The 9,517-nt window shown below is 37.2% G+C and overlaps 1 protein-coding gene across 1 annotated transcript; it reads left to right on the top strand.

The window, feature by feature from the left end:
- The first annotated feature begins 360 nt into the window (after window positions 1-360).
- Window positions 361-3,176, top strand: LOC144443009 (alpha-N-acetylneuraminide alpha-2,8-sialyltransferase-like). The gene is made up of 5 exons (XM_078132383.1): window positions 361-387; window positions 938-1,050; window positions 1,717-1,806; window positions 2,295-2,536; window positions 2,953-3,176. The coding sequence occupies exons 1-5, from the start codon at window positions 361-363 to the stop codon at window positions 3,174-3,176; spliced, it is 696 nt and encodes a 231-aa protein (XP_077988509.1).
- Window positions 3,177-9,517: the final 6,341 nt, after the last annotated feature.

The following is a 9,517-nucleotide window of genomic DNA, read 5'->3' as shown; positions in this document are numbered from 1 at the left end:
CAAACCACTGACTTATCACTACGGTCGGGTTTGAAAACCATTCATGGTTTGATTAAATGTACCATGCTGTAAGTACTCCGGTTTCCTCCTGCATTAACATTGAACCCATGAGGGATGGCCCTCACTGAACGTCTTGGGAGACAAGTGTTTATGTAAAGAACTATCCAGTTTATAAATAAAGATTATTATAAAATAACATCCTGTAGGCAAGTGAGTAACCATTCAAAAAATGTATACAAATATACCTAGCAACAAGGGCACACATATAGCAACGGTCAAATGAAGAAGGTGTCTATTGCAAAGATAACAGGAACTAATAGACAAATAAATAAACATTCAACAATGTAATAGTATGCAAGTATGGCTAGCAACAAGACCACGCCCATAGTAACAACCATATCATGGCATATATTGCTAAGATAACAAGAGGGAATTTTGTTTAGACAAGTGGATAAACATCCAAACGGTGAATGCTAATATGCCTAGCAGCAAAACCATGCCCATAGCAACATCCAAATAATGGTGTATACAGTAACAGTAACAACAGGGCTGGATAGTCAACTGGATAAATATTTGGCAAATGGACACCTATACCTAGCATAGCATGGATCAGCATGTGAAGAAACATGACAAAAAATATTAATGGCGTTGTCGCACAACTGTACAGTGTTTTTAACGTTTAACTATTGGGAATTTAACAATAATTTCAGGGAAAATATTGTTGGATCTCAGATTGCAAAACATAGCACCCCAGTTAGTTGAATTGAACTATAAAGCACACACAAGTAATATCTTTCACACCAAAATTTGCTTAAAGAGACATGAATTATCTCTTCTGAGAGATAATTTAAATTCTGATCAAAAGAATTTTATTAATCGCTGAAAATATTTCCTTTACTACATAAGATTCAACATTAATTTTTCTACCAATAAACAGCAGGAATTGTTTGCCAGGAAGAAATTTAATTCATGCAGTATTGTTGGCAGTAGTGGAATTCTAGAAGGTAGTGGATGTGGACAACAAATTGACATGGCAGATGCTGTTTTCAGGTAGACTTATTATGTAGTGTACCATCTGCGGGTGGTGAATATCTGAACAAGACTTTCGTCAATATCTTTGGATGGGAGAATTAGGAGAGATGAGAGAACCACATACAGCAAAAGTGATGGCAAAGAATTGCAAGCCCCTCCATCCATCTGTGATGCTAAGGCATAACATGATAGGCATTACAAAATGTTTGGGTCATTACAAATGGGGCTTCTCTGCATTACTGTCCTAGAGTTCTCGAATATATTTTTTGTATCAGATCGATTTGTGAAAGGCCAAAATCCACCTTGATTCAGATCACAAAGTTCTACCACTGCAGAGATGAAATAAACTCCTGAAAAAAGAGGTGGAAATGACAAAATATTATAGACAATAGAATTAAGTGAATTTATTTTTCCCGTTCAAAATAAAACCTATGCAACTATAGATAACCTATCTAAGCATTTGTTGGTGGCGAATTTTTTTTTTTAAATTTGGGGGTTTCAGACTCAAATTCCACCAAAAGCACCTTTCAATGTAGCTGCTAGAAATAAGCTTAAGACCACAATCAATACACTCAGTCAATTCATTTAAAATATAAATTAAGGTAAGATATATATAATTATAACATGTGTGAATGTAAAACGTTCAATATTATCATTAATACCTTTTAGTCTCTCTTTTTTCAGATTCAATGTTCCACCAAAAGAACCTTACACAAAAGATGCTGGTAATAAGACCACAATCAATACACTGAATCAATCAATCTATGTATCAAGGTAAAATGTATAATTTACTTATTGCCTGGCTATGAGGCACTTAGGTAGACGTCCATTACCATGTGGGCTGTTATGTTGTAACTATTTTCCGAGGCTGAAAGCCTGAAATAGTTGTTACATAGTTTTTCATAGCCAAAGCAAATCCCTTATAAGACTTCATTGCTACATGAATATTGCCCTAGGGACAATAAAATGCGACTAGTGCACCTATATGTGAATTTCATTGGATTTATTGTACCATAGTATATTTACAGTTACATAAATAATTGCTTACTAACAGATCTTTCAGTACTGGGTATATGGTATTATGGCTAAGTTCATTACATCTAACAAAACATTTGCAAGAAAAACTTTCCAGTTACAGCTTGTATAGCTTTAAGTGTTGGAGAAATTGTAATCAGAAAGACATCAGTGACAGTTCAAATGTACAACTTTAACCAATAGTTACAACATACCATCCTTGTTCTATATTTTGCTCCTTTTGGCAGGTATAGCTCACTGAAAACACCTGCAAACAAAACCAAATTTGTAAAAGACATGAAAGCAGCTATTCAAGATGGGTTCATTTGGATGCCTGATTTCTCCTTACCTTGGATAACATCTGCAAGTAAAAGAGCCTACTCTTTGCTGAGAAAGAATGGTTTCAAAATGGTCTTTATGCACCCTAATCATGTCCGAGCAATCAACAATGTTTGGAAACCTTGGGGAGTTACAGGACGTCTATCAACTGGTAAGTTGTACTTTATGCCATAATTCATAAATGGACACTATTGCTACCACCAAACTAGAGAGAGTATACAGTTTCAATTAAGCAACACACTATGTTTTTACACCTCACACATTTTCCTTATGAATTACACACTGTTGTCAGACAAAATACAAACATTGATAGTGTGCCTGCAATTCACTGAGTAACTTATTAGATCAATATCACTGTCGGATGAATCAAGGAAGGAAATTAAAACTCTAATTTACCTTCATTGGTTAGCAGTGGGCAACTGTTGCCACTTGGGACTTGGCAAACATGCAGATGAGTAATGAATATTCATATCATGACTCCTAACTGCCTTACTGTCTTCAGATAGATATAGTCGTGAATATTGTGTAGTGTAGATTCAATATTTTAACTTTTCCATTTTTTTCCAGGCTTTTACTTCATCTCTGTGGTGATAGAACTTTGTGATAACATTCAAGTGTATGGATTTTGGCCTTTCAAGAATGGACCAGACAATACGACAGTTCATTATCACTATTACGATAATGTCGTGATATCTAATACCCATAACTTTTCACTAGAGTTTTTAATGATATTTGAACTTCACCAGCTTGGGGTGCTAAAGTTGACAGTTGACCCTTGTAAATATCAATAGAAGTAATGAAATAATAACACATGCAAGCGAGGGAGGGCAATATCACAATTTAGTGCCTGCCTGAGGCTTGGCACTCTTTACCAAAATGCTAATGATGTCGAAACCAAAGGCGATGGCCTCATCAAAATTTTGGTAAGGATTGCCAAATGTCCACTCAACATTCATCATCATTCATCACCAATAGAAAAGTTTCCCTTTCATGCTGCATTTCCAAATTGTTCTTGCAGATAACCATTGAATATAGACATGGCATTATATGTAGGAGCTCAAAGTGTCCCCACAGCTCATTTGTACTTATATTTATTCAAATTTCTGCAAGAAATAATCTTGTGTGCCTCACTGTAGTGACTTTGTCATCTTGAGTGCTCAAGACTGGAAAAAACATGCACACAATAGATGTGCAGTGGTTTATTTAGAGAAGGTCATGTGATTCAATTTTGACCAATGGCAGGTTGTGTAAGAATGTTGAGGTGTAATAAAAGTGGATTATTACTAAATCATTATTGACGCTCTCTTTTATATCATATCTTGGTTTTACAATGCATCGATCTACTGCACATTATTTTGAATCAGGTTTTTGACACATATAGTGATATGTCATGCAGGTATTAAAGCACCTTAGTTTTGTATTACTTGACTAAATAATGTGATGTGAGACTACATTTGAATGTTCATTCATGTATGTATGTATGTATGTATGTATGTATGTATGTATGTATGTATGTATGTATGTATGTATGCGTGACAGTATATGTATGTATGTATGTATGTATGTATGTATGTATGTATGTATGTATACAAGTAATAAATGCCGTCCGGGTAAATACACGCCGACGTAGGAGGCGTGTATTGCCAGGATGGCATTTATCTTGTACCCCGGCTAATAATGCGATGGTGTCATATTCTTTCCAGGAAAAACTCCATACACTCATTGGTTATGTTTTGATTTTCGATGAGACACCCTGACGCCAACGTGACTTCCAATCGAAGCTGACACGTGTCAACAAACTGGATACACGCCTGTGTCAACATTCAATGTCACACACGTATATCGCTATGTTGCACGACGAAAATAGCAATTACATCCCATTCCCAATGGACAGAGTATTTCATACCACTATGTATTTGCTTGATATTATTACGCAGGACATTCATACTACAAACTACTCAATACAATCACATCCATCATGTGTATGCAACTAGTGATATGAAATTTAATCGCCACTGATAAAACAAAACATGGCTACTGACATCAACACTACAACTTTCAGCGAAATTGTGTATCTGTGTCTATTTTGTCCATTCCGTCTTCAGCGAAATTGTTTATCTGTGTCTAGCGTAAAGAAACAGCATATTAATTACATGCAAATGAAATACACCATTCAAACTTTTGAAATGTCGTGTATTACGAAGCAATAGTAGTACCGTCTACCTCTCGCAAGTTGTAGTAAAATACACGATTCAAACTACAGTGCAATACCGTCCACAATTATTGTGACTTTTTTGTCCATTCCGTCTTCATCCCTCTCCTCGGCCCAACTATTCCATACTTGCATGATGAGCTAGTATTTTTTTCTGTGTATTTCTGTGTATTTTTCAGTACACTTGTCTTCAGTTTCTGATCTATGTCCTCAAATGTCATAACAGCAAACCGTCGCTTTCTCCCTGCCATTATACCGTCTACCTTGCAAGTACAAGTTGTAGTATGTGTATTTTATTCACCTTCTAAATACACTCTGAGGTAATGTTTATTATTACGAAAATAGTGTTCAACTTGTGAACGGAAGTCTTATCTGTTCAGTCACAGTCAGGGGTCATGTTTTTGTTATGATTGTCTGCGTCTAATCACTCTTCCCTGGATGCCATTAATTGGATCTCATACACAGCAAATACACTCCCGCCACCGACATTTGATAAATTTGCTACTCTGCTGATACACCGGTCTTCACGCTTTTCCCTGATTGGTCAATAGCCTCATTTGTAACTGTCAGTCGAAAATTTAACGCCCAGCCGGAGTACAAGCGTGTATGTATGTATGTATGTATGTATGTATGTATGTATGTATGTATGTATGTATGTATGCATGTATGCATGTATGTATGTATGTATGTATGTATGTATGTATGTATGTATGTATGTATGCGTGACAGTATATAACGTATACATATATATGTACCGTAAACCAGTGAAACCGTCGCCTCCAAAAGTAACAGCCAATACAATGAAGCAGGCCACGTATGTACAACAGTTCAGTTCCATAAGCTTTATGATCAGTTGATGAATACAGGTTGTGTGACTTGGCAGTGCTGATTTCTTCCAATTCTTTTTTGAACTAGAAGACCGACACTTGAATTAGAAGACCGGTTTGTCGTTATCGGCCACGGTAATAACCCGAATAGAGCCTGACTATTAAAAGACTTCACGATCATGTTTCACAAAGAAGCTAGATTTGGTTAGAGCGCCACCAACCGGCTCTTCCAGGTATTGTGGCGGACATCTTCAAAAATTGTATGGGACTACTACACTAGTGTGTTTGGCCATCAACATTTCTATTTATTAGACACTAAATGTTCGGTGACAGTTTTACCAACATGTCTACAGCATCAAAGCGGTCTCCAGAAAGGCGACTTTTAGTATTCATTGATCCCCCTCGACACCGTAGTGGAGAAACACAAGACTCGGAGCCTGGGGAACGTGGTTTGACTTTGAGTTCCGATTCGAAGTCCAATAACTTGGAAGTTTCAAAACGGAAATCAAACAGTGGTATAACTACAGGTAAATTAACTGAAATCATCGAGAAAGACTGGGTTTATTTTACGTTATAACGCCATCTTAATATCATAGAGATGTATTAGGTGAGAATACAGACTATTATAAACCCAGCTTCGTAAATTATCTTGTGTTACTATCTCCACAGGGGACCCAGAACCCGTGTGACAAACAGAACAAAACAAACAAATAAATAAACTATCAAATAAATGATAAATGAACAAGCAAACGAACGACAAGTATAGGGACAAATAAAATAATTAAATAAACCAGCAAATAAACAGATACTCATGGGGGTATACTACATATGTTTTTTTTCTATACCCATCACATATTTGCTGGTTTATTTAATTATTTTATTTGTCCCTATAATTGTCGTCCGTTCGTTTGCTTGTTCATTTGTCATTTATTTGATAGTTTATTTATTTGTTTGTTTGTTTGTTTGTTTGTTTGTTGTGTTTTGTTTGTCACACGGTTCCTGGGTCCCCTGTGCTATCCCAAGCTTGCAGAGAGCTCCTTGAGATGGCAGCACCAAGACAAGTTTATATTATGATCATGCAGTTTCTAAGTCCAAGGCAACGCTGACCTGAGTACGGAGCCTGGGGTACTGAGTCGGGTATTATTCGATCGGTATGGCAACGTTTTCGGGCAGGGTTGCCTCAGACAGTCACCGTTCACGTTCACCTGTGAGCACCTGGCACAGGTGGGTTGGTGGATACATGATTGATGAAGAGATGGGTCACGGTCATATTGCTCATAGATGGAGGGGAGGGGGGAGAGAAAATAAATGGCTTGTGCACCAGTGTTGAGAGTATTAATCAAAGATGGATGGTTGGTTAGTTGGGGGTCATGGTGGTATAAGGGGAGCCCCTCATACCTCCATGGTTGGGTGAAAGATGAAGGGATGAGTGATTGTCAATAAAAGATTGATGGATGAGTGGCTGGGGTGATGATAGTCCTTCTTGCATATTGAGTAAACTCAGACTTTATTCTGACAATGTCCCTTTCCTTTCTTCTGTTTAGGGACAATGTCAAAATCAAGTCCCATACTTTGTCTGCGATCAGAGTGATGAATGTACTGTAGCAATGAAAGATGAATAGAGGGATGGTTGGATGTATGACTTGGAGAAGTGAGACATGAAGGATGGAGGGACAGCTGAATGGAAGACGGAGGGATGGATGAATGGCTTGAGCGGTGAATGCATCAATGAAAAATGGATGGATAATTGAGTAGTGACTGTGATGGATAGGGTGGCTGAAAGTATGGAAGGATGAATGCATTGCTTGAGTTGTGAATGTATTGATTAAAGATGAATGAATGGCTTGAGTAGTGAATGCACATCAGTGAGTGGAGGGGTGTATGAATGACTTGAGTGGTGAATGCATCAATGAAAGGTGATTGTATATGGAGGGATGAATGAATGAATGGCTTGAGTAGTGAATGCACATCAGTGAATGGAGGGGTGTATGAATGATGTCAGTGGTGAATGCATCAATGAAAGATGGATGGACAGATTAGTGACAAGACATGAACGGATGGAGGAATGATCGATAGATGGCTTAATGTATCAATGGTGGTGATGGATGGAAGAATGGATAAGTGAAAAATGTATGGATGAGGGATTTCTGAATTGAGGGATAGATTGATGGATTAATGTATGGATGGTAATTGGATGGATCATAGCCCCTCCACTATGGATGGATTGATGACATGATGGATGGACGAGAAGATCACAGATAAGCGTAAAATTGGTGTGTTACTGACAAAATTTCCCCTCGGTAATACAATCATCACTCATCTAAAATTGTTTTACATCCACCAGATTCGACACCCTGGAAAAAGCAGAAATTTTATTTGACTAAGGATGGAATTTTAGCTGACCATGACTTTATAAATGAGAACTGTGCTGTGAACCAAATATGGAATTGTGATAACAGTGACGACATGGAATCTGGTTTACTGCAACAGTCCATACAAACTTACCTAGATTTGACCTTCCTCCACACTGATCCAAATAACAGCTTTGAACTTGACATTCATGACGATAGCAATGTTGGTCGGAATAAGGATAGTCAAGGAGAGGATGAAGTTAGGGTAATATCAGATTATTTGAGTCCGTCTTTGTTGTCTGAAAAATCAGGAGTACAGTCACAGGAGACTAGTTACAGTAACCCCCTGGGTATGCTGTCAGTACAAACTGAATTTGATGTGCTTCAGTCATCCAGCCAGAAGCTTCTGGCAAAATATGGTCTTTTGGCCAGTATGCCATCTTTAGATCCTAGAAGCGAAGATACAGAGGACAGTTCTGTGGAGAACATGAGTAATATGTCTCAAATTGAAAATAGTAGAATCAATGATACTTTTCAAAAAGACAGCAATTGCTCTGGGAAACAAGGATATCATCAGCCTTTGAAATGTACAAATACAGGTACAAGTTTGGGTGAACTCAATACGATTGGAAATTGCAATAAGGATTTGATATCTTGCAAAGATGATGATGTAGCACAGGCATCCATTACTGAGTCTAACCAGTGTGAACTTGATGTTTTACCCAGGGAACCGCAGTTCATTAACTTTACAGCAGAAAAACGTCAGCTAGTGTCTACAATAAATGAACAACAACAACAACAACAACAACAACAACAACAACATCATCATCATCATCATCATCATCATCATCGACAACAACAACAACAACAACAACAACAACAAACAAAACTGAATACTGGAAATCGAAATGACAGGCCACTATGTATACCCATGACATATCCAACAGAACACAACATATCAGAAAACCAATCATGGAAAAAGCTTAATATAACAACACTTGTTGATTGTACCAACAAGACAATGAGATACAACCTATGTGTAGTAATATTACAAGGTGAGTTGAGAAAATTAAGAATTTATTTGTATCAAGTCTTTTGCATAGCCGGTAAGATATGTCATTGTGGGTGTTCCATTCTACCAAGTCTAGTTACTATACATGTAGTCATTTTTGTTTTCTACAAACTCTCTCTCTCTCTCCACGTATAGTCAAATGGACAAATTTTGACAAAAATATAGCGAAATCTCCTGCTGGGGAAAGGGTGAACAGCACATGTCAGTAGTAATCCATCACACACTGACATGTGGTTGTAATTGGTTACTTCATTCAGTTTACTACAAACTCAACCTCCAGTGTGAAAGTAAGTCACATGAGGACATGATAAAATCATCATGTTTATATCAGTGCTCCAATAGCATAAACTAACTCTGTCAGTGGTACGAATGGAATGCTGTTCTAGGGAAATCCATTTGACTATATGGTGGAGATGATCAAGATGATCATAGTACGTATAGGGACTAGACTAACTTGTGAGTTTTATGTAAGCGGCAACATAAGTTAAGCACCCAAGACCATGAATCTTTCAATCATTTTACATAGCCTGAAAAGAAAAGCTGTGTCTTGATAACTATGTATAGATCCCAATTTCATATTTGATATTTGTTATGTATATTATATTATATTATGCTTGTATTGTCATAATTATGATCCTACTTGTTATTCTGCAGTATTACCATCAAAAGA

The sequence above is a fragment of the Glandiceps talaboti genome, chromosome 12 (genome assembly GCF_964340395.1).
Source record: "Glandiceps talaboti chromosome 12, keGlaTala1.1, whole genome shotgun sequence".
Lineage (NCBI taxonomy): Eukaryota > Metazoa > Hemichordata > Enteropneusta > Spengelidae > Glandiceps > Glandiceps talaboti.
Note: the sequence above shows the minus strand (reverse complement) of the source record. Positions and strands in the feature narration are given on the sequence as shown.